At 40.2% G+C, this 25,588-nt stretch overlaps 1 protein-coding gene across 4 annotated transcripts in view; it reads right to left on the minus strand.

Annotated features, from left to right (window-relative positions):
- The window catches only part of FOCAD (focadhesin), a gene marked incomplete at both ends in the record, with an annotated part of 280,748 nt that overhangs the window by 249,418 nt on the left and 5,742 nt on the right, over positions 1-25,588 (minus strand). For 3 of the 4 annotated variants that reach the window (XM_080709563.1, XM_080709562.1, XM_080709561.1), the window contains 2 exons: positions 7,731-7,832; positions 24,836-24,990. In XM_080709563.1, the coding sequence (XP_080565689.1) occupies positions 7,731-7,832; positions 24,836-24,990 (257 nt within the window). The remainder of the gene's footprint in view (positions 1-7,730; positions 7,833-24,835; positions 24,991-25,588) is intronic. The other variant, XM_080709560.1, reaches the window with a different exon arrangement.

Below are 25,588 nucleotides of genomic sequence, written 5' to 3' on the forward strand. Positions count from 1 at the left end.
CAGTACCACAAAACGGGGGGGGGGGGGGGGGGGCTATGTTATAATACCCACAACCACAAACTGGCCTTTGTGCATGTACATTGGTATTTATCTGAGACTTTGTTTTTTAAGGGACGATTTACCTTCAATGCTGGGTTGAAGATTCAATATGAATTACAAAATATCTCAGGCTTTAGGACACACACCTTTAAATTCTTAAAATTAACTCTCCATCTAAATAAACTACACAAATAGATGAACATATACACATACGGCATGCATAACTTTACTCAGGATACCACCAGCCATTACCACTGGCCTCATCGCCCGCTTCAGAGCTCACCATCTGCCAAACTATTTAATATTCTCCTATTTCAGAAAGTACAGCTTGATGTTGATCAGACCAAACCTTCCCACAAATAAAATTCTTAACATGTGATATTTGTGCATGTCAGCCACTGTCTGGCACATCAGAACCATGCACGAATTCTGGAACAAGCAGTTACTGCTCATGAATTCACAGCTATTTCCTCACTTTAGCTGAGGGAAGAGAGATCTTTAAAAGATTGCCATAATATGAATATTCAGAGAAAAATTAAAGCAAAAGCACATGGTAAAATTTCAGGGGAAGGGAATGGCATATTACAAAGGAAATAAAAATATTAGCCTCTAGTAATATATGAATCATAAAATTTTAGTTATTGGTCCTTGCAAAACAAAATACTAGCCTAATATTGATTCTCTGTCCACTACTTATATTATCCTATATTAGAAAATGTTTGAACAACTTTGTTAAATATATTAGAAAAAAGGTGTTCTAGCTAGCCAAAAGAAAATTCAAACTAAAAAGGGGAGAAATAAAAGAAAGTTAACTAAAAGGATACTTAATTGTGGCAAAAAGAAAACAATTTTTCTATCAGCATAATAAATTTTCACAGGTAGAAAAGTGCTTCCTTCTAAAGTTCTTGAAAACAGTTAAGTATCAAAACCAGAGGTATAAACTTGTTGCCCATGGATGGTATCCTATGAGCAGATACGTTTTGTCTGTCTACCCAGTATTTTTAAAGTTTGAATTGGTTACTAGCATTTAATAAGAAGAATGTGTATAAAAATCTTACATATATTCAAAGATCTGAAGGTCTTGGCAATAATGAAGTCCCAATCCCTTACTGCAACAATGGCTGGCATTTCTCCAGCAAAGTGGGAACACACAGAAAATCACATAGGAAGCTTTCAAACATACCAACCCTCAGGCTGACCCGCCAGTTATCCAAAGTAGTACCCGGGCATCCATATATTTAAAAAGTGCAGACAGAAACTCATGGGCCCAGACTTTTACATTGGTAAGTGCTCTTCGATTCATTATAGTAAACAAATGTACTGCATCTATCTTCCAATTACCGCAACCTCAAAGGCACTGATGGCCGTAGCGCCACTCAAATATCACCACCAAATCTTAACTAAGCCGTGAAGCTAAACAAGGACGGTAGAGAAGGAGGGTCCAGTCAAGCAATACATACTATATTAGCTACACACACTCCGATTTTTCTCAAAGCTTGGTCCATATATCACCTGCATCTGAATCCCTTGTGAAAGTATAGATGTCCAGGCCATTTGCAGACATACACATCTATACCTCAGAGGATAGGGGATGGTATCAAGTTATAACAATAAAAATGTTAAGGTTAATAGAAAAGGGTTCAATTAATTGAAAGGTTTTTAGAATCAAGCTGTAATCATTTTAATATGATGAAATTTAGAAACTGATTGAAATGAAAGTTAATATGCTCCTCATACAGAGAAAACACTGAAAATCGGTGTGAGTTCCTAAGAAGGTGTTTGGGACCCCCCCCCCAACCTGCCCCATGCTTCTACAACCACCCAATCCACCATCTGACCATGAAGACTAACATGTATTAGGGCCATGAAATTACTTTATTGAAACAATCAACTGTTTCCTACATTCTCTCAAATCCACAGTTGACTTGGTCTCTTTGGATTGCTTTTCCTTTTGTTCTTTGGTTTTGCTCCTGGTCTCTCCACTACCCATGGCTGACATGGTAAGAAACTTGGTGCCTTGGTGCTTAGAAACATGGAGACCTCCTGCCTCTCAGAAAGGAAACACAAGGAGGAGGCATGAGTAAGCCACTCAGGATCCTCTCTAGTCTACCCCAGGGGGCCCTTGCAGCTCACGAGGGGCCATTCAAGCTCTCGGGGGCCAAAGAACTATTTCTCAAGCATAACCACAAATGGCCTATATCCATGTCACATGTTGATCCCTGGGTCTCACACAAAACCACTGAAGAATGAGAATCCCTGGCAAGTGGGACTGAGAAACTACTTTTAACAAGCTCCTTGGGTGTTCTTTACGCATGAGAAGTTTGAGAGCCACTAAGCTCTAGGTACAACAAAAAGACCACCCTCTCTGGAGCTCCTTCAGGAAACTCACAGGGGCCAAGAAAAGCCACTGGCTCATATATCCCTGGTCCTCAGTCTCTCTCCACTCCCACCCTTGCACAATTGGCACAATTTTATGCTATTCAGTACTCATTTAAAACGACCAAGAAGCCGGGCGTGGTGGCACATGCTTGTAATCTCAGCATTTGGGAGGCTGAGACAGGAGGATCGCTGTTCGTGGACAGCCTGAGCAACTTAGTGAGACCCTGTTTCAAAAAATAAAGAATAAAAAATAGGGCAGGGGGTGTAGCTCAGAGGTGGGATGCCCTTGGGTTCCATCCCCAGACCCACAAATAAAATAACCAAGAATGATTCAAGTTAATCAGCCATTAAGGCAAAAGGAAGAAAAACTTTACCCCCTACTGTATACTAGTAAAGCTCTTCATGCTATAAAAATAGATTAGCTTCATATTCAGAAAGCTTACAGTTGTCGTACTACTTCTATTAGAAATTAACCCTACAGCTAGCACAGAACATCATGCAGTGAAGTTCTAAATGCCTTGCCATCTTTTTCTTTTCCGGTCTTCCTTCTCAGCTCACCTCTCCAAAGCTGAGCATATCACTGCCTACCAGCACATGGCAGGAAGGCTCTGAAACAGCACGACAATTTCCTGCTTGACTCAGGTGATCATAGCTCTCTCGAGAGGGATCTGCTCTTGAGGCTCACCTTTCCCGTTTCTGCAGGCCACGTCCCCCCGGAGGAACCGAGGCTCTTACGCACTCAATTACACTCTATTGATTCATGGCACCACACAGTCATTCACATAAGGGCTCTCCATAAACATTACTGGACTGTGCCAACTCAGGCAGCTGACTCTGGACCTCTTCACGTGCCACCTATCGAAAGACAAACCTCATGTATCCACGTCTCCTTGGCTCTTCAAAGGAGGCTCCCTACACACGCCTTGTACCTATTGCTTTGTGTATGCATGTGGTCATGGGGATGGAACCCAGGAACATTCTACTTCTGACCGACACTCCCAGCCCTATTTTTTTATTCTTTATTTTGAAACAGGGTTTCACTAAGTTGCAAAGGGCCTCACTAAATAACTGAGGTTGTTCACGAACTGCAATCCTCCTGTCTCAGCCTCCCAAATGCTGGGATTACAAGTATGTGCCACCATGCCTGAATACCTAATGCCTTTTGAAAACGGGACTGGACAAGCGTGGTGGCACACGCTTGTAATCCCAATACTTGGGAGGCTGAGACAAGAGGATTTCAGGTTCACAGCCAACCTCAGCTACTTACTGCAACTACTTATGGCCCTATGCAACTTAGTGAGACCCTGTTTCAAAATAAAAATGAGGGCTGGGGGTGTAGCCTGGAGGCAGAAAGCCTCTCGGTTCAATCCCCAGCACCACACACAAAAATAAAGAATGAAAAGAAAAGAAAAGAGTACTGCAGTTAGGAGAACCAACTATAAGAGAAAATGAATTATAAAGAGGACCACAGGTAAAACATTATGGATGACAGAGGATCCAGCAAACACTGCGAGGACGATCAGTATGAAAATGAGAATAAGCCCAATTCTTCTGCGTGATGGAAAATTTCTTTTTACCGTTTTCTAAACCAGTGTTTCTTAAGCAATAAGGAGCACAAGAGTTACCTGCAAAATCGTCCTAAACCGCGAGCTCCAAGCCCGGCAATGTGCGATGAGGTCTAACCTGTTGTTTCTTTAACAGGCCCCGGGCTCCCGTAGTTGTGCTATTTATGGTGCAGTGAGGCGCCGCAGCATCAGCCTCACCTGGAAGCTTGTTAGACGGGCCTCTGGCGCCCACCCTCCACCTCAGGGAAGAGGGTCTGCAGTTCAGCAAGATCCCCAGCTGATGAACACACACGTGAAAGAGCAGCTGGCTACTGTCTTGTCCTCACTGTGAGTCAGAATCACTCAGGAGCCTTTAAAAATGTAGGCTTCACAGAGAAGATTCTGGTTGAGTTGGTCTGGGATATTTGATTGCCCTCGTGTTTGAGTATTTTGAAGCACACCCAGGTGGTTCTAATAAGCAGCCAGTGTTGAGAGCCAAAGGTTAAAAATACCCCACTGCGCAGGAGGGAAACAGGGAGTAACTGCTCATGAGTGAGGAATTTCTTTGGGGGATGATGAAATTGTTCTCAAATTGATTATGGTGATAGTTGTATAACCTCGTGACTACACTAAAACCCACTGAATTGTATACTTTAAATGGGTCAGTTATAAGGTATTTGAACAATCTCTCAATCAGACACCAAAATTAAACAACTTAATAACCTGTCTACTTAAATAAGTAAGCCTCACTAAACAACAATGATATGGGATTATTTTCTACCCTGGAACTGTGGCCCCAAGACTTTGAATTTCTTTTTTTGTTTGTTTGTTTGTTTGTTTGTTGCAGTACTAGGGATGGAACCCAGGGGAATTCTACCTCTGAGCTATACCCCCCAGTCCTATTTTTTATTCTTTATTTTGAAACAGGGTCTCACTGAGTTGCAGAGAGCCTCACTAAGTAGCTAAGGCTGTCAGCGAAACGTGATCCTCCTGTCTCAGTCTCCCAAATGCTGGGATTACAAAAGTGGCCATCACACCCAGCTGAATTTTTTTTTTAAAGGGGGAAACAAAAATATTTTTTCAGAAACATTAAGATCTGTTTCTCTACTCTTCAGAATCAATCCTGGCTGATGAAAAAGACACCTTAGATTAAAACTTTATAGTACAAAGAGCACTGCTATGTTTAAAAAAAAATAAGTCATGTGTGGTGGCACAAACTTGTAATTCCAGTACTTGGGAGGCTAAGACAGGAGAATCACAAGTTTGCGGCCAGACTCAGCTACTTAATGAGGCCCTCCACAACTTAGACCCTGTTTCAAAACAAAGAATTAAAAAAAGGGTTGGGGATATAGGTCAGAGGTAAAATGCTCCTGGGTTCAACCCCAAGCACCACACACACATACACACACACACACACACACACACACACACACACACACACACACAATTAAAAGGAAAGAAACTAAAGTAGGATGGAAGGAAAGAAGGAAGGAAGAAGGCAGGCAAGCATATTTATCAATTTGGAAAACTTAACTTTACCCTGTACACCACAAGTTTCTAGTGTTTCCAAACAACTGTGTTTGGGTCCCCTATTCAAAAATAAAGCCAGACATGGAAGCACATGCTTGTAATTCAAGTATCTGGAAGGCTGAAACAAGAGGATCACGGGTTCAAGATCAGCCTTGGCAACTTAATGAGACACTCAGCTACCTAGAGAGATCCTGTTTCAAAACAAACTTTGGGGGAAAAAAGGGGGGGTAGGGGTATAGTTCAGAGGCAGAATGCCTGTTTCAATCCCCAATACAAAAAAAAAAAAGAGTCACTGCACTCACTGTGCCCTATTCTTTCACCTTTTCTGCATGTTTAAAGATATTCAGAATACATGCTAAGAAAAATATATATAATCAAAATCTGACCTTGATTTTTTTTAAAAAAGAGGCATAATAGACTTTAATGTACTTAGAAAAATCAAAAAGATCATAGGCAGTGCTAAAACTCCTGGAATGATCACATTAATATGTGATATACTATTTTATTATTATCAAAAGAAAAACACTATATAGATAAGTAATATACACCACACTATTTTGGAGCTTCTGACAGCTGTGGTGTCAAATTCTCAAAACTGCAGGTGTTATAAGCTCAAAGCAATGATGGCTCACAGAGCCTGGTTGATTTTTACTGCTTGATTACCACAGCCCATGAAGCCATCTTCCCCCCCCATAAACCCATGCCCTGTTCACAGTACCATGGTCTCATCCTTTTGGAACAGTCACATTCTGGATGCACTAAACAGAGTTCCTAGCACAATATAAACTGGTTACATGCATCTCCTACGCCCTTAGTGGGGACCCCTCTTTTTTTTTTTTTTTTTTTTTGCGGTACTGGGGATGAAACCCAATAGCATTGTACCTTCAAGCTACATCCCCTCCCCTGTTTTTAAGTCTTTTTATTTTTGAAACAGGGTTTCACTGAGTTGTGAAGGGCCTTGCTAAGTAGCTGAGGCTGTCTGTGAACCGCGATCCTCCAGTCTCAGCCTCCCAAATGCTGGGATTACAGGCGCGCACCACCATGCCCAGCTGGGAGCCCTCTTTTTAAGAAAGGCCTTTTTCGGATCTTCCAGACAATAGGTAACGTCATCATTACATTTGAGCATGGTGCCCTCCCTTGTCCATAATTCCCCTATTAAATCCCGTGGATTTTAGTATTATTATTAGCTTGTTTTTTTTTTTTTATGGTACTAGAAACTGAATCCAGGGTCATTCTACTTCCAAGCTACACCCCCCAGCCCTGTTTTATTTTTATTTTGAAACAGGATCTCGCTAAGTTGATGAGGATCTCTTTAAGCTGCTGAGGCTGGCAACTGTGATTCCCCTGGCTCAGTCTCCGAAGTACTGATAGAGGTGCAATACCATGCACAACTATTGCTATATTTTTTATTTTCAAATCAATTCTACCTTACTACATTCTATACATGACAAAGAAAAATCAAATCATCACTCCTAATTACTCACCTTGGCTTTGGTAATAACACAAACAGTAATCTATTCCTTTTTATAGTGAGGACTCTTACCCTCCTGCCTCACCTAAACTCCTCCTGCTTTAAGAAAATTTGCCCTATGAGCTTTTCAATTTTCATACTAATGGGAAGATAGTTAAATATTCCAAAGCAAAATCAATGACCTGAATTTGGGGTAATAAATTGCAATTCCAAGGAAGCAACCCCAAAGCTCACATTGGTGACTCCCAAGCTGCCATTGGTTCCTTCTCATTCCTCTGAGTCTTTGAAACACAGACTTCCTGAGAGGAGATGACCACAATCACTATGCCCAGAGCATGCGGAATTAGGAAGCTCTTAATGGATCATCATGTTTCAGTCCATAACTTATTAAGAATTCACTTTTCTTTTCTTTTTAAAAAGACACACAGATAGGGTTTGGTAGTGCATGCCTGTAATCCCAGTACTTGAGAGACTGAGACAGAAGGATTGAGAATTCAAGGCCAGCCTCAGCAACTTAGTGAACCCCTCAGCAATTCATGAGACCCTGTTTCAAAATAAAAAATAAAATAAGATAAGCAGAGGTAGGATGCCTCTGGGTTTAACCCAAAGAAGAAGAAGAAGAAGAAGAAGAAGAAGAAGAAGAAGAAGAAGAAGAAGAAGAAGAAGAAGAAGAAGAAGAAGAAGAAGAAGAAGGAGGCGGAGGAGGAGGAGGAGGAGGAGGAGGAGGTAGAGGAGGAGGAGGAGGAGGAGGAGGAGGAGAGACTTACCTGATAGAATATACCTTCTGAATATTCTCCCCACCTTCTCCTTCCTTAAGAGCCTGCATCTGTAATAATTTCATGATGGCTTTTATTAAGCCATGTGTATTCCTGTAAAGAAATAAAATAACATGTTAAACATTGCAGACATAAAGTGAATATGTTATACAGGTACTTAATCTACCGTATGGGGTGTGTGTGTGTGTGTGTGTGTGTGTGTGTGTGTGTGTGTGTGAGAGAGAGAGAGAGAGAGAGAGAGAGAGAGAGAGGAGAGAGGAGAGAGGAGAGAGGAGAGAGGAGAGAGGAGAGAGGAGAGAGGAGAGAGGAGAGAGGAGAGAGGAGAGAGGAGAGAGGAGAGAGGAGAGAGGAGAGAGGAGAGAGGAGAGAGGAGAGAGGAGAGAGGAGAGAGGAGGAGAGAGGAGAGAGGAGAGAGGAGAGAGGAGAGAGAGAGAAAGAGATATGTAGGGATTGAACCCAGGGCCTCACACGCTAGGCAAGTGCTCTACCACTGAACTACACACACAGCCCAATCCTATCATTTGTAAATAATTGAGTATTTGCCACCCACACTGAACAGTAGCCACCACAGACATTCAGCTCCTGCAACACAATGAAGACCCATCCAACACATTTAAGAGAAGAGAAAAGTAGCCAAAGAATCAAACCACCCAACTACTAATCTTCTCCATACACTCTCTTGGGGAAAAATCAATCAAGCAAAAAAGCAAACATTAGCACACATAATTTCAGACAGAGACCACATTAGTTATCCAAAAAGAACGATCAAGTCTTTCATTTATAAATATTAGCAGACCATGAAAAGTAACCAGACACATGAAATGGATCAACTACTTAAAAAAGTGACCCAGGAGACCAGTCAGAGCAAACAACCCCATCAAAGTAGAATTTAAAAAAACGCAGACTAACACTTAAAATTTTTCCTTATTTTCTGTAAGAGGCAGGAAGATAATATACCAAGAAGAAAAATAGTCTGCCCTTTTTAAATAAGGATCTCCCTTGGGCAATGGAAAGAAACCTTAGAAATTAAAAAGACAGCCAAGCGTGGTGGCGCACGCTTGTAATCCCAGCATTTGGGAGGCTGACACCAGAGGATCGCCATTTGCGGACAGCCTCAGCTACTTACTGAGACCCTTCGCAACTCAGACCGTTTCAAAATAAAAAATAAAAAATAGAACTGGGGGGAGTGTGGCTCGGAGGTAAAATGCCCCTGGGTTCCATCCCCAGACTCACAAAAAAAAAAAGGAAGAAAAAAGACATTAAAAAGACTATTAGTTGAATCTGAAAAAGTAATTTTAATCATGTTTGTTAATATTTACTGAACACCTACTGTAAGCTACATATATTATCATTCACTATTCAAGTAGCATACAAATCACTGTTAGCTTTGTTATGGTTAGGTCAAGACTTAAACTTAACTTCATACCATTTAAAGGCATTTATGTGAGACGTCACTGGAGGTATTTTGTCATGGCACTTAAAATTTTCCAACTGGCAGAGTTTGGACCTGTACATGTGGCTACTAAACATTGACAATGTCAGATTAAGGTATGCTCTAGGAGCCAGGCATGGTGGTGCACATCTGTAATCCTGTACTTGAGAGGCTGAGACAGGAGGATCACAAGTTTGCAGCCAGCCTTAGCAACTTATGGAGGCCCTCCGCAACTTCTGAACAAAAATAATGCATAATGATTATACAACCTTATAAATATGCTAAAAAAAACAGCGGATTATTGACTTTAGAAGGCTGAGTTCATGGTATGTGTATTATATGCTATTTTCAACCGATACCCAGAAGAAAAAATTGAAGAAATAAAGACACTGACAAAGAACTTTTGTCAGCATAAACACCAGAAGAACTTACTATTATTTTTCAAAAGTAGTCATAAATATTAAATGCTAAGAGAAGATGAAGAGTTGTGAGAAATAAAAAACAAAAAGAAACCAAGATGTAAATAAAATTCCAAATAGTTTCAGAAAAGCTAGTCGGGAGAGTTTTCAAGGAAGAGAAAACATAAAGTTACCGGATAGCCTGAGCTGGTGGTGCATGCCTGCAAACCCAGTACTTGGGAGACTGAGACAGGAGGATAGTAAGTTTGAGGAGACCCTGTTTCAAAATAAAAATAAAATATGGCGCCAGGCGTGGCAGCGCACGCTTGTAATCCCCACGCTTGGGAGGCAGAGACAGGAGGATCGCGCAGGTTCGAAGCCAGCCGCGCTGGCTTAAGAGACCCTGTTTCCAAATAAAAATATATAAAATAGGCCTGGGAGTGTAGCCCGGAGGTAGAAGGGTTTCCAAGAACCCCAGTACCACAATAAGTAAATAAATAAATAAATAAATAAGTAAATAAATAAATGTTTAAAAATAAAATAAAATATGGCTGGGGTTGTAGCTTGGAGATAAAATGCCCCTGAGTTCAATCCCCAGTGCCACACACACACACACACACACACACACACACACACACACACACAGAGGTAGTCAAAGATGAAATCTTTATAACATTTGATTAATTTTATAACATATATGTTTAAGAGTTAATAGCCATTAAACAAGAACACCAACAAAATAAGACAAATCATAAAAGAGAAAGACAAGCAGAGAATGTAGATATGCAAGTCACAAAGGTAAGATTCATAATATCCAGTGCTGATGAGCGATGAGAAAATAAGCACTTTCAAATTTGAGCATACATCGGTTCAGCCTTAAGGAAGAGTGATTTTAATGCCCCTTTTTCCCATAAATTCTGCTCCTAGGAACCCGTTCTACAATTAAACACACTCAAAAGAAGATATTATACTGCATTTTTTTTTTTTTGGTGGTACCCCAAGGTGGAACCCAGGGGCTTTTCTACCTCCAGGCTACGCTCCCAGACCTATTTTATACTTTATTTGGAAACAGGGTCTCACTAAGTTGCTGAGAGCCTCACTAAGCAGCTTAGGCTGGCTCCGAACCTGTGCGATTCTCCTGTCTCAGCCTCCCAAGCACTGGGATTACAAGCGTGCGCCACCACGCCCAGCATACTGCATTCATTTTCTAAATCTGAAAGTCATGCATGGTGGTGCACACTTGTAATCCCAATACTTGGGAGGCTGAGACAGGAGGATTACAGGTTCACAGCCAGCCTCAGCTACTTAGTGAGGCCCTCTGCAACTTAGTGAGACCATCTTTTAAAATAAAGAATGAAAGAATTGAGCTGGGGTGTAGCTCAGAGGTAGAATGCCCCCTGGATTCCATCCCCAGTACTAAAAAAAAAAAAAAAAAAAAAAAAAACTGAAAGAAAAATATACATATTTACCAATTTAAAAATGGTTAAAATCTGACACATCTGTATTATACAATGCTCTGATGATGCTAACAAGGGTGCAAACAGATTGATAAATAGTGACATGGAAAGATGTCCAACTCATATTAAGTAAAAAAAAAAAAGCAAGTTTTAAAAATACTTGGAGTATATGTGTATATAACTGCTTTTCTTTCTTTCCTTTCTTGTTTCATTCTTTCTTTCTTCCTTCCTTTCATACTGGGGATTGAAACCAGTGGGATTCTAACTCTGAACTACACTCCCAGCCCTTTCTCATTTTTTATATTTTATTTTTAAACAGGATCCTGCTAAAGTTGCTAAGGCTGGCCTAAAGCTATGATCCTCCTATCTCAGCCTCCCAAGTACTTGGTGTACAGTCAAGTCATGTGACATTACACTGGTTCTGCTATTTTATAGGTTTAGAAATGGAATTCTAATTTCACGGGAGCTACTGTTTTCTAACGCCATGTGCCTGGACCTGATTTCAGATACCCTAGCTTTCTCTATATCCTTGAGGAAACAAAGGTCAGGTCTTGGAAACCACTCAATTCATCAATTACCAGTCCTCCCATTTCCTACTTTTCATGAAGACTCAAAGAAAATGTGAAATTTTTCTGAGAAAGAATTTTTTTAAGTAAGATGATAAAAAGAGGTCTTACCTCTTACTATTCCACAGTCTAAAAGTGCCACTGTTTGGGTTAGATTTTTTAAAAAGTGTGTATGACTTCATTCATTTTTTAAAGAGGAAATAGTTAAGAGTTTAGTTCAGTGGTAAAGTACTTGCCTACCATCCACAAATGGGCTCCATAATAGCACCAAAAAAAAAAAAAAATGGTGCAGGGAGGAGTGTGTGTGTGGTGTGTGTTACGAAGGATTGAGGCCATAGGTGTACCTCCAAACTACACCCGCAGTCCTTTTTATTTTTTGAAACAGGGTCTTGCTAGGTTGTTGAGGGTATCACTCGTTGCTAAGGCTATCCTTAAACCTGTGTCCTTCTATTCAGCCTCCCAAGAACTGGGACTATAGGCATGCGGTTAGCTGGGGTTGGAGGAAGGATTATAATCTCCATTGAGGAAGGACTATCTGACCACAAATAGAAGATTAAACCTAATCTCCTGGATTGACAATTTGAGGAAGATTTACATAAAAAATGAGATAACCATAATGCCTTTCACTTAGGACCTGCCTTTGGCCCCAGTTTGGCAGACAGGAAAATGTGTGGCTTAATTTGAGAAAGTAAGCTTCTGGAGAACATTTTTAGGAACTGAAATTAGCCTTTAGACAACCAGGTTGTGTGAGTTTGGGGCACACAGGTACACAAAACAGTTAATTAAGAAATCAAAGTGAAGACTCTAATCAGGGCAAAAAAAAAAAAGAGCTGATTAGATATTATGCCTAACTTATTCATAGCATAATGTGTATAGGGGATATCATTAACAGAAAAAGGCATACCCAGGTGCCTACTCGCTATTCCCGCTACAGCATCTGAATTGCATCTCATTTCAACATGTCCAGAATTGACATCGTGCTCTGCTCACACACCTGGTCTTCTGATGTTTCCTATCTACTTGTGGGGAAATCAAGAGATCGAGGTGTCACCTCTGATACAGCCTTGCGAGCATCTTCATATCCCTCAAATGCTTCACTAACTGAACCCTCGCAAGTCTGCTTCCTCCATCTCTAGTGGAAGCAGCGACCAGCCCTCACCTGAACCAGCAGCAGCCTCCTATACTCTTCCCCCTGTATATATTCCATCTGCCCACAAAAAGCTGACTCTTTCTGTTTTATCTGCATGCTACAGCCAGAGTGGTCTTTTTGGAACCACTGACACCCACCAGATAAAACATTTCAAAAGATTATCCCCACACACAAGATAAAGACCCAAATCCTCAATCACCCATCATGGCACCCACTGGCTGGTTCCTGCCTCCTTACCCAGCCTCATCTCCAACTGCTTGCTTGCTTGCTCGCTCTCTCTCTCTCTCTCTCTCTCTCTCGCTCTCGCTCTCGCTCTCGCTCTCTCTCCCTCCCTCCCTCTCTCCCTCCACTTGCTCTCAGCCTTCCTAGTAGCATCTTCTTCCCACAGCAGGGACTTGGCACATGCTATGTTCATGTTCTGTAACTATGAAGTTCTACCCTAAACCAGGTGTGGTGGTGCATGCTTATAATCCCCATACTTAGGAGGCTGAGACAGGAGGATCACAAATCTCCAGCTAGGCTCAGCTATTTAGTGAGGCCCTCTGCAACTTAGTGTGACCTTGTTTCAAAGTAAAGAATAAAAAAACAGGGCTGGAAGTGTAGCTCAGAGGTAGAATGGTCCTAGGTTCAATCCTCAGTACAAGAAAGAAAGAAAGAAAGAAAGAAAGAAAGAAAGAGAGAGAAAAGAAAATTCTACCCTCCCCTATATGCCTAAATAATGCCTGCTCATTTCTTAGTCTCATCTTAGGTATTAGTTCCTCAGGAAAGCTTTCCTTGACCACCATGTGAAAGGTACTCCAGCACAGTATACTCTGAGTGTAGTTTATATGAATATATATATATATATAGTTTATATGAATTAATATGTAAAACTGAGTGATTGTGGCAACCTCTCTCTCTCTAAACCAAAAGCCCCACAAGTGCGCAACTACATCTGCTTCCTCGTCACAACATCATAGCACCTAACACAGGAACGTAGGAGATAACAAGTATACTCTCTAAGTGTGCTTAAAAGAATAGATGGCTCAACATGGCTGGATATAGCTCATGTACTCTCTTGCTCGACTCTGTAGGGGACCTCTAAAGGTAATTTCTAGTTCTGTCATTACATGATTTTAAACATGCACATTGAAATTACAGTATCTGATCTCTTTAATATCAAAATATATTGTTTTGTTTTGTTCCTAAATAAATGAATGCAATCAGTACTGCTTGTTATGGTTATAAAGGGCCATTCATTTCAGAGGTCACACATTTAGCCAAACTAGAAAAACAAAATTCACAGAATACAATTGTTGTTTTAAACCACCACATTTAGGATCATTTGTTATAGCAGCCGTAGGAAACTGATACACAGCCCCTGGCAGAGCTCACTGATCCAACTCTGGGCCGTACCCTTGGAAATCCATAATGGAGGCCAAGAAATTCCAATCCCCGTCTGATTGTCTCTTACACAAAAGAGGTGGTGAACTCAGAAACAGGCGGTGCCCTGTGAACTGGGAAACAGAAAGTCTGTCTGCAGCAAGAGACAAGAATGAAACACACAGCCTGTATCCAATTTGTTCCTGAGGCCCAGGGGCATTCCTATTTTGGGGTCCAATGGCACTCCCCCTCTTTAGGAAAAAAAACGACCCTTTTCTGTTCCAGCTAGTTCAAGTGGAGTTCTGTAGCTGGTAGTCCAAAGAGCCCTAACATGCTCAGAAACCTGCTGCCAAAAGCTTTTCAATATAGATCAGCTGGAACAAGTCCCTACTTGGGCAGATGCCAAGAAAAACTAAATTTTCTCAACAGCTCTTTAAGAGAGAATGAAGGAGAGTTCAGGACTAAGCCACAGTTGCAGTAGCAAGAGAGACTGCAGAAAGGTAACTCAATTCCCACTGGTCATAAGAGCCAAGACCTGGATCTTATAAGGGGGGAGAGACTGGGTCAATGATGTCGTTGAAGATTTCAAAATATATAGAAGACGAACAGAAAAAAAAAAAAATTGGTCAAGCTGTACAGAGCAAATCACTTTTCCCTAGACAGATAAGACATAATCACCATTGTGCATTTGAATAACATGTATCAGGTTTCCTTTGTTTGAAATTTACTTGATTACAACACTAAAAATGTTCATGTATGCTCAGTCTCCTTTGAAAGAGACTGGTTTTTTGCTTTCAAAATAAATCAAATATGAGGTATGAGGAAGTACCTATATTTAACCAGAAATAGGATTAAAAGGATGTGGGTTCAAGAGAATGACAAGAGCATCCCCAAAGGGGGGCATCTGCGGCCCATGAACCAAATGGTATAACCGTGGGAAAGTGTTTCTACCTCAGAGGTACATGCCAAGCCCAATTTTATTCTTTATTTTCAGACAGGGTCTTGCTAAATTGCTGAGGCTGACCTTGAACTTGCGATCCTCCCATTTCAGCCTCCCAAGTACTGGAATTATAAGCATGTGCCCCCAAGCTTGAATCTAAATCTCTTTTTTAAGAAGGGAAAATTTGAGATACATGGAAAAGGATAATTGGTCAGTCTTAAGTGTGGTAAATCACCAGCAAATAAGTGAATGATAAACATTAAGTTAATGATCAAACCATGTGAATTCATTATAAAATTATGAGAAGACAGAGAAAAAGAGACAAGAAAAGGGAGAGAAAACAAAAAACAGTTTTAGAGAACTACATGCTTAAATAAATAAATAAATAACAAAAAATAATGCTTCTTAAAAAATCTAAAGGACATGAATGCTAGCAAACTTTTGTATAAGAAAGTTCTATATACTCATTTGTCTTCTAAGTACCAAAAAAACAGATTTTTGCTGAAGCATTTTCCATTATAAAAGTAACATGTGTTCAGTAGCCACTGCTCTTATATCACCTAGAAACATCTTAGCATCAACACATGACTCTTAAGATGAAAGATTTTTTGACAAAGCCTTCAGCCAGATCAACAAACTTAAAAAGAAACAGGGCAGAATGTCCTAGATGAGAAAAGTGGCTGGAATCACTTTTCTGTTTATGAGTTTCAAGTTGAGAGAGATCTTGGGATTTTAGAGGGGAAAAAAATAAAAGAACATCTGGAAACAAGCTAATACGCTTAAAAGGAATATGTAAAAATCAAGATGGGGAAACGTTGCAGCAGGGTCTAACAATTCTGCCATTCTCTGATAAGAGTTAAATGAGCAATAATATCAATGTATATATAAACCTCACAATCATCTCAGATCTCTAAAGCACTCCGACACCTCCGCTGCAGATGAAAGCATGCTGCTTTCCCTAACCTCACAGGAAACCTCATAAAGCCATCTTTCCTTGGCTCTTCTTCTCCTGCCAAGGAAATAAAGCGAAAGAATCTAAGTATATGGCAAAGCTTCAGTAACATATCCAGATATGAGCTGCACATATCCTTGGTCACTAACCATTTCCTACATGAAAACTATGTAATTAAGTTTCCCAAGGAACAAGGTCATCAATAAAAGAGAAGACGCTGAGAGACAAGACCGTTCTCTTGTCAACCACCCTTTACCATAACTCCAAATAGTTCTCAGAATCATTTCTAATCACTGGACCATCCTCAATCCAGAAGCAAGTAACTTTAGTCAAGACCTTGATGGGAATTTTTGTTTTGTTCTGCCTTGTTTGGGTTTTGTTTGGGGTTGGCTGGTTGCTTGTTTTGTATGTACTGGGAATTGAACCCAGGGGCATTCTAACTCTTAACTACAACCCCTGCCCTTTTTATTTTATGTATGTATGTATTTATTTTACTTTAAAACACAGTCTCCCTAAGTTGCTGAGGGCCTTGCAAAGTTACTTAGGCCAGCCTCAAACTTTCAATCCTTCTGTCTCAGCCTTCCAAATACTGGGATTACAAGTGTGTACCACCATGCCCAGCTGGAATGTGCAATATCTTATGCAATAATTTATGAAAAAGTAGACTTGGAGCTGGGGATGTAGCTCAGTGGTACAGCAATCACCTGTCATTTGTGAGACCCTAAGTTCCATTCCCAGCACCACACACAAAAAAAAGTAGACTTTAAGAATTTCAGAAAATACACTTCAATTTCTCACACTTAATATACTTTATATTCCCAAAATATATCAACCGCAGGTCCCTTCTCTATTTGGAAACACAGAGGGCACACAAATCAAATGTTAGCCTAGTTTATCTGGAACATAAGCTTCCTACCAAGCACATTTGTAAAAGATGAGGGCGGGAGGAAGCAGCTGAGCTGAAATTACAGGCTGTCACGACACCTCAATATCCAACGCTGAATGCCCTGAATACCTGGTTCCACCAGAAAGATTTTATTCACAATCCCGTTACCAAGCAACTGTAACAATGGCTGCAAGAGCTTTCTAGAAGCTGGTACAGTTAAGGAAAAAAAAAATCTAAGGATGGAAAACTCCTTGCTCTGAAAATCTTTATCTCAGGATAAATTCATTATAAAAACGAAACCAAACAAAACTAAAAACAAGCTAAAGTAAACTCAAAACAAGCAATTCCTCAAAGGACAAGAAAAGTATATGCTACTATATATCATCCACTTTAATTTCAGTTTTGGTTAACTTCAAAATTCACATTCAACTGGTGATAATGATTTCCTTACTGTGTGTCCTTTGTGGTCCTGTTCTTTCCTTCAGCCTCCCTGGGGAATTTTTTTTTTTTTTTCAAATTTCCTTACTGATTAAAAGAACATTTGAGAGGCCTTAAATCCATTTCTTTGTTTACAGAAGCTATAAAAACTAGTCCACAATTGTTTCATGTTGCCTCAGCTTTGAACCGAGAACACTCTAGGACATCAAACTATTCCTTTGAAGAGAACAGTCTCTCAAGCAGAGCCAGACACTTTCCCAGCCACTCCCTGAAGTTTAGACAACCAGAGCGCTGCAACTTCACGTCTTTTGCAAAGTTAGACTACACAACAAAGCCAGTTCCAAACCAACGTCTCGAAAACTGCAGGCTGGGTTTCAGGTGGGAGAAGGCTGCCCTACTTGCTCAGGAGGCCATTAACAGACTAGATCTGAAAGGAGCTGAGGAGCGGGCGGTACAGCTGGAAGAGACCCTCTCCCCTATGACGTCTTCTTTTTTGGAAGGTTGCAATGTCTGCTGCAGTACTGAGAAAACTCCACGTGCCACGTTCTCCAAATATCTGTCCTATAGGAGACTTCTCCTCGCTGTTGGCTTTTTCCTCTCATCACCAGCTATCAAGAGGAAGGTAGGCAAGATGGAAAGATAATGTTTCACAATTATTTTGTTGAATTGAAGATAAACAGTCATGGTATGCCTCTATTCCTGACGGGCCTCTGGATTCCTAAAAACTCTACTTTGAGAAGAGAAACCCAGAGAGTAGTAGAAACTTCGATTCTAGAAACTGAAAACCTGAAGTGCCTCAGTCAGTCGTTGCTGCTTTCAGACGCCAGAGAGAGAAATGGTTTTGCATCTGGGAAGATCCCCTGTGCAGCGTTTAGGGGGGAAGGCTGTTTGCTTCTTCTGTTTTTAATTAGTTTGTGTTCCTTCACTTTGATTCTCATTTTGCTTTTTGTAAAATACATAAACAGTACAAAGTTTAGTCTCTGTAATTGCTACAAACCTCAAAGCTCTGCTACTTGAAATAAAGCAAAAGAAAAAAAAATTCTGCTTTCTGACATACGAAAAATCATTACCTCTACAAGCAACAATAAAGAAAGCTGAGCATTTATGTAACATTTTATGCTCACACTAGCTTAAAACTTATACTGGAAAACAAGCACAGTGTTGTGAACCTATATTTCCAACACTTAGGAGGTTGAGGTAGGAGCTCTGCTTGAGTCCATGACTTCAAGGCCAGCCTGGGCAACACAGTGAAACCTCCTCTCAAACAATAAACAGCCGGGCATGGTGGAGCACGCTTGTAATCCCTGTGCTTGGGAGGCGGAGACAGGAATATCACATCACGCAAATTCGAAGCCAGCCGAGCTGGCTTAAGAGACCCTGTTTCCAAAAATGAATGAATAAATAAATAAATAAATAATTTTTTAAAAAATTAAATTGGTTACTTTCAGAGTTTACTCTGTCTACATTTCCCTGTGGCTAACAGTTTCGACTATGTAGACTTTCTCAAATAAAACACATTTAAAAAAAATACCATAGCTGGGCGTGTTGGCGCACTCTCTTAATCCCAGCATTTGGGAGGCTGAGACCAGAGGATTGTGGTTCACAAACAACCTCAGCTACTTAGCAAGGCCATTGCAACTCAGGGAGACACTGTTTCAAAAATCAAAAAAGACTAACAAATAGGGCTGGTGGTATAGCTCAGAGGTACAGTGCCCCTGGGTTCCATCCCTAGTACCGGAAAAAAAAAAAGTATGCTTTATGAAAATTCCTACATTTGCTTATTGTAAAATTTAAGACTTTCTGCCAGGCACGGTGGTGCATGCTTGTAATCCCAGCATTAGGGAGGCTGAAACCAAAGGATCGCAGTTTGTGGACAGCCTCAGCTACTTAGGCACTCTGTAACTTAGTGAGACCCTGTTTCAAAAAAGAATAAAACATAGAGCAGAGGGTGTAGCTCAGAGGTCAAATGCCCCTGGGGTCTATCCCCAAACCCACAAAAAAAAAAAGAAAATTTAAGACTTTCTTACATATCTTGACCATATTTCCAAAGATTTTAAAAACTAGAAATCACTCATACACACACAAGATTATTCACTGAAGCACTGTCAGTTCTTAAAAAAAGATTGGAAATAATAGAAAAAGTATTGTTCAATCATGACTAATCCATGTCATGGATAATTATGCAGATAGAAAATATGAGAAAATCCTTTATGTATTTTATAAAATAAAATCCAAGATATACTTTTCACTGAAAAGTGTAAAAAAAAAAAAAACACTATAGCCGGTGTGATGGCACACACCTGTAATCCCAGTAGCATCACAGGTTCCAGGACAGCCTCAGCAACCTAGCATAACCCTGTTTCAAAACAAAAGAAAATACAAAAAAAAAGGCTACAGGTAGAATTCCCCTGTGTTTAAGCCCCAGTACACCCCTCCCCAACCCCACCCCCACACACATAAAACATACACTGGAAAAAGATAGCCTTTTTCAACAAATGGTGTTGGCAAAACTGGTTAACCATATGCAGAAAAATGGAAATAAATCCCACTTTCTCACCCTGCCCAAGAGTCAATTCAAGATGGATCAAAGACCTAGAAATTAGACCAGAAACCTTGAGGCTCCTTGAAGAAGGCATAGGTCCAACACTGCAACACAATGGTACAGGTAAAAACTTTCTCAACAAGACTCCAAAGGCACAAGAAACTAAAAGGCAAATCAATAAGTGGTATTGCATTAAACAAGAGATTCGGTACAGCAAAAGAAAGTATCAAGAACCTCAACCGAGAGCCAACAGAATGTAAGAATATTTTTGCCACCTACTCCTCCGATATAGGGCTAATATCTAGATAATACAGAGAACTCAAGAAACTCAGGATTTAGAAAACAAATAACCCAATCAAAAATGGGCAAGTGAACTAGATAGACACTTCACTAAAGAAATTCAAATGGCCAATAAATGCATGAAAAAATGGTCAATATCATTAGCAATCAGAGAGATGCAAATCAAAACTACCTTGAGATTTCACCTAACTCCAACTAGAATGGCAATCATTCAAAACACAAACAACAATAAATGCTAGTGAGGATGTAGAGAAGTGGGAACTCTAATACATTGTCAGTGGACTTGCAAATTGGTGAAACCACTTTGGAAAACTGTATGAAGGATTCTCAGAAGAATGAAAATGAACTTACCATATGATCCAGCAATACCACTTCTAGTTATCTACCAAAAAAAAATGAAAACCAAACTACCAAACTAATGCAAGCGTACCTATGTTCACAGCTGCACAATTCACCACTGCCAAACTATGGAACCAGCCAAGATGTCCATCAACAGATGAATGGATTATAAAACTATGGGATATGTACACAATGGAAATTTACTCAGCTATAAAGAAAAACACAATTACATCATTAACAGAGAATTGGATGGAACTGGAGAACATTATGCTAAGTGAGATTAGTCAGTCACAAAAAATAAGAAATCAGATGCTCTCCCTAATATGTGGAAGCTAGGGAGAAATTGGGTCACAGGGAGAACTCTAGTCAAAGAAGGAGATTCTATAGATGAGTATATAAGGTGATCTAACTGAAGAAATGGGAGGGAGGAAGAGGGAAATTCCATAATGCACATGATGTACATTCACAAATATATCAAAGTCAATCACTAAGCCAAACAAGAGAAGGAGGGAGGGGGAAGGAATGGGGCAAAAATTAGATAATGCACCAATAAAAAAAAAAATTAAGTATACTTACATGTGATATAGATACAAATGGATGAATGGAAATTCAAACAGAAAAAATATTTCCAAAGGACATATTTTAGGCTTGGAAGTTGGCAAATTATTGTCAATGGCCAAAACCTAGACTACTTCTTGGGTTTGTAAATAAAATTTTGTTAAAACAAAAAAATACTATGTATAGTACACTATTCTTTTTAAAGAAAAATATATAAAAATTCATTTTTAGTTGTAAGTAAAGAGAATGCCTTTAAAAGATAATGAAACTGGGTATAGTGGCACACGCTTGTAATCCCAGCACTTGGGAGGCTAAGACAGGAGGATCTCGGTTCACAGACAACCTCAGCTACTTAGTGAGGCCCTCTGCAACTTAGTGAGACCCCAATTCAAAATAAAGAATAAGCTGGGCATGGTGGCGCACGCTTATAATCCCCGCACTTGGGAGGCGGAGACAGGAGTATCACGCAGTTTTGAAGCCAGCCTGACTGGCTTGAGACCCTGTTTCTAAATAAAAAGTATAAAATAGGTCTGGGAATGTAGCCTGTAGGTAGAAGGGCTTCCAAGAACCCCAGTACCACCAAAAAAAATAAATAGAAAGAATTAAAAATAGGGCTGGGGGTGTAGCTCAGAGGTAGAATACCCCTGGGTTCTATCCCTAGTACTACCAAATATATATATATAGAAATTTAATAACAGTATTGTCTCTGTGAAATAAAACAAAGACATTGTAGGACAGAGGCTTTGCTTCAAATATTCCCAGTGAGAATATATTGCCTATTCAAAAAATACCCTTTTGGGGGTACAGGCAATTGAACCCAGGAGCATTTATTCTACCTACAAGCTACATTCCCAGCCCATTTCTTTGTTTTGTTTTGAAACAGGGTCTTGCTAGGTTACTGAGAGTCTTGCTAAGTTGCTGAGGTTGGCTTGAAACTGTGACCCTCTTATTTCATCCCCCCAAGTACTACGATTACAGTCCTGTGCCACCACATTCAGCTTAAAGACATATTCTAATCTGGTCTAATTATCCCTTAAATACACAGAAAACATGGCCCAGGTTTCTTTAATTGCTGATACACTAATATAAATATACAACTATACAATGCAAATAGACCTTATGTTTATAGATTTTAAGGCATTTGAAAATTATTTAGGAGAAAACAAATACTATTTGCACCTACCAAAAGTAGTATGTCAAAAATTTAAGTGGAGCCGGGCATCATGGCGCACGCTTGTAATCCCCGCGCTTGGGAGGCGGAGACAGGAGGATAGCGCAGATTCAAAACCAGTCTCGCCGGCTTAAGAGACCCTGTTTCTAAATAAAAAAAATATATAAAATAAGTCTGGTAGTGTAGCCTGGGGGTAGAAGAGTTCCATCCCCAGTACCACCAAAAAAAAAAATTTTTTTAATTTAAGTGGATTGCTTATTCAGTGGATTGCTGTAAGTGAGAAAGAAACACATAAAATCTAAACTTTTAAAAATCTTCCGTAAAAGCCGGGCGTGGTGGCTCACGCATGTAATCCCCGCGCTTGGGAGGCTGAGACAGGAGGATCGTGCAGGTTCAAAGCCAGACTCAGCTATTTAGTGAGGCTTTTAGCAACTTAGTGAGACCCTGTTTCCAAATAAAATATTAAAAATAGGTCTGGGAGTATAGCCCAGAGGTAGAAAGCCTCTGGGTTCCACCCCCAGTACTACCAAACATAAAAAAATAAAAAAATAAAAATAAAAAATAAAAATCTTCCTTAAGCCAGGCATGGTGGCCCATGCCTATAATCCCAAAACTTAGGAGGCTGAGATGGGAAGATCGCAGGTTCAAAGACAACCTCAGCAAGTAAGAGACTCTCAGTAACCTAGAGAGACCCTGTTTCAAAATAAAAATAAAATAGAGCTAGCAGTGTAGTTCAGAAATAGAATGTCTCAGGGTTCAATTCCCAGTACCACCACCACCAAAAAAAAAAATCTTCCTCAAAATTACTTTTTACTGGGTATACAAATAGGATCCTTCTAAAATTATTCTGTGTGTGTGTGTGTGTGTGTGTGTGTGTGTGTGTGTAAACAGAAAAGAGAAAATGAGTAGGTTTTAGCCATGATCCAACCCTTTCTTATCCAGAAATATTTAGCCATGTAACCAAGTGTCAGAGAGTAAGGTAGGTACTAAAATACAGGTCAAGCAGGCGCACACTTGTAATCCCAGCGCTTGGGAGGCTGAGACAGGAGGATTACACAGGTTCAAAGACAGCCTCAGCTACTTAGTGAGGCTCTCAGCAACCTAATGAGACCCTGTTTCCAAATAAAATATAAAACAGGTCTGACAGTGTAGCCAAGAGGTAGAAAGCCCCTGGGTACCATCCCCAGCACCACACAATATAAAAAAATAAAATAATAAAATAAAATACAGGTCAAAATAAACACCCAGTGAAAGAAGGAATTTCTCAGCTAAGAAGACAGAAATGTCTGGGCAGAAAAGAGGATGTCTAAACTGACCTACCATAGATGACAAAGATGTCATCCAAAGGGGAAGCAGCCTCCCTTGCAAAGGCCCTGCAAGAAAGAACAGTTGTGTGTCTGAGCAGCGGCTCCAGGGAGGAAACACAGCTTGAATGGGAGACCAGACTACCCTGAGAAGTACTTACACACCAGGCTCCAGGGCTCCAATTTTTAACTATAGACTGCAAAATTAAAAGGAAAGCAAAGCTCCCAAAATACCCCAAGAGATGATCTGAGGAAACAGAATAGAATTTGTGAAGGAAGGTTAAGAGTCAGAGCAGTAGTCTAATTAGACTTCAAGTATCTCATGCAAATTGATAATTATACCTGTTCTCTTTCACCACTGAAGACAGAAGAGAAAGATTAAGTACCCAGTTCTATGATACTATAATAAACGGAGGAAAAAGCACTGTGAAAATAAGTAACCCCAAGGAGGACAGAGGTGGTGAGAACTGGGGGAAGGGGCCAAAGCTCAAATGATTAAAAATTAAAATAAGGGTTTATACGACCTTTTCTTAAAGCAGAGTGGCAAGGGTGGTATCTCCTTTACAGGGATTTTTGTTGTTGTGTTTGGGGGTTTGCTCTGTTCAGTGTATTATGGTGTTAGGGAGTAAACCTCTGAGCTCCCTCTCCAGTCTCGTGGAGTATATTACCAGAGATGCTCAGTGGTTCAAGCACAGTCCTGCCCGACCATCTCAGAAAGGAGCAGCCCCTTGCTATCCCTTGTGAGTCTATTACCCTTGGTTTGTGAATGGACTTGGTATGACTTCAAACAAATCTGAAGAAGAGAACATTGTTCACATGGAATAATCAGAGAGAAGACATCCCCAAATTACACAATAGGCTTAAAGAAATGAGCGCTATCATTTTCTAATATGCATTACTCTTGCAAAAGAACTGTCACTATAGTATATAATCTGTACTATTGTGGAGTGCCAGTGCTCTGGGGGGCCTGCTTTCTTGAAATAAGCCAAGAATTTATATTGTAGTTGTAAATTATAAGCTACTCAGCTATTTGTTTCATAAAAAGAACAATGACAAATTTAAGTAGAGCCCCAAAATTTAAACTACCAGCAAATGACCACAAATTCCAAAACTGTAGGGTTCAAACTAGCATAATCTTACCACACAGGAAATATCAACTGTATAACATTTTAAGGGAAAGAAACACTCTTAGCAAGTAGGGTGAATGTTGATCCATAACGTGAAACTAGTTAGTTGTGGTTGGTTTTGTTTGTTTCTTAAAACTCTGATCATTAACTGACCAAACATGAAGAGCACAATACCTGGTCGATGGAATGAGGTTGAGTATTCCATTAAGAACATAGCTGAGCTCCGCATGGTCCTGAGCGACAAGCGCCACCAGGCCCTCGCAGCAGGCTGTCCGGACCACTACGTGGTCACTGCAACACTTCTCCCACAGCAAGTTCAAAGCAGGGGTCTGAAATTCAAAGCAGGGATTAAAAGATGTCTCTGATAAGCAGCGTACGTGCACACACACACACACACAAACACACACACAGGCGTTCCTCATGTGTTCCTTGCTGTTAGTAGGCTAGCTTTCCCATACCAAGAGAATGCTATTGTCACTCTATTCCTAGAATAAACTAAAGACAATTTTTCAAAAGAGAAAACGCACGTGGATTGTTGTTTTGTTTTGTTGTGGTACTGGGGATTGAACCAGGGGCATTCTAACTCTGAGCCCTATGGGGGCCACACCCCCAGCATTACTGTATTTTATTTTGAAACAGGGTCTTGCTAGATTGCTGAAAATCTTGCTAGGTTGCTTAGATTATCCTCCAACCTGGAATCCTCCTGTCTCAACTTACCAAGTACTGGGATTACAGGCATGCACCACCACATTTGGCTGGATATATTTCAATATAATAACTAGCTCTCATCTGGTATCTGGGCTGGAAAATAAAGCTAGCTACAGGCAGAGATATAATCCAAGCTCAAGCAACACAACACAGCAAAGGCTTGTTCCTAACACATCCTTTAACTGAGCAATTTAACCAGACACTAACAGCATTGGTCTA

The sequence above is a fragment of the Muscardinus avellanarius genome (assembly GCF_963383645.1).
Source record: "Muscardinus avellanarius genome assembly, chromosome: 13".
Taxonomy (NCBI): domain Eukaryota; kingdom Metazoa; phylum Chordata; class Mammalia; order Rodentia; family Gliridae; genus Muscardinus; species Muscardinus avellanarius.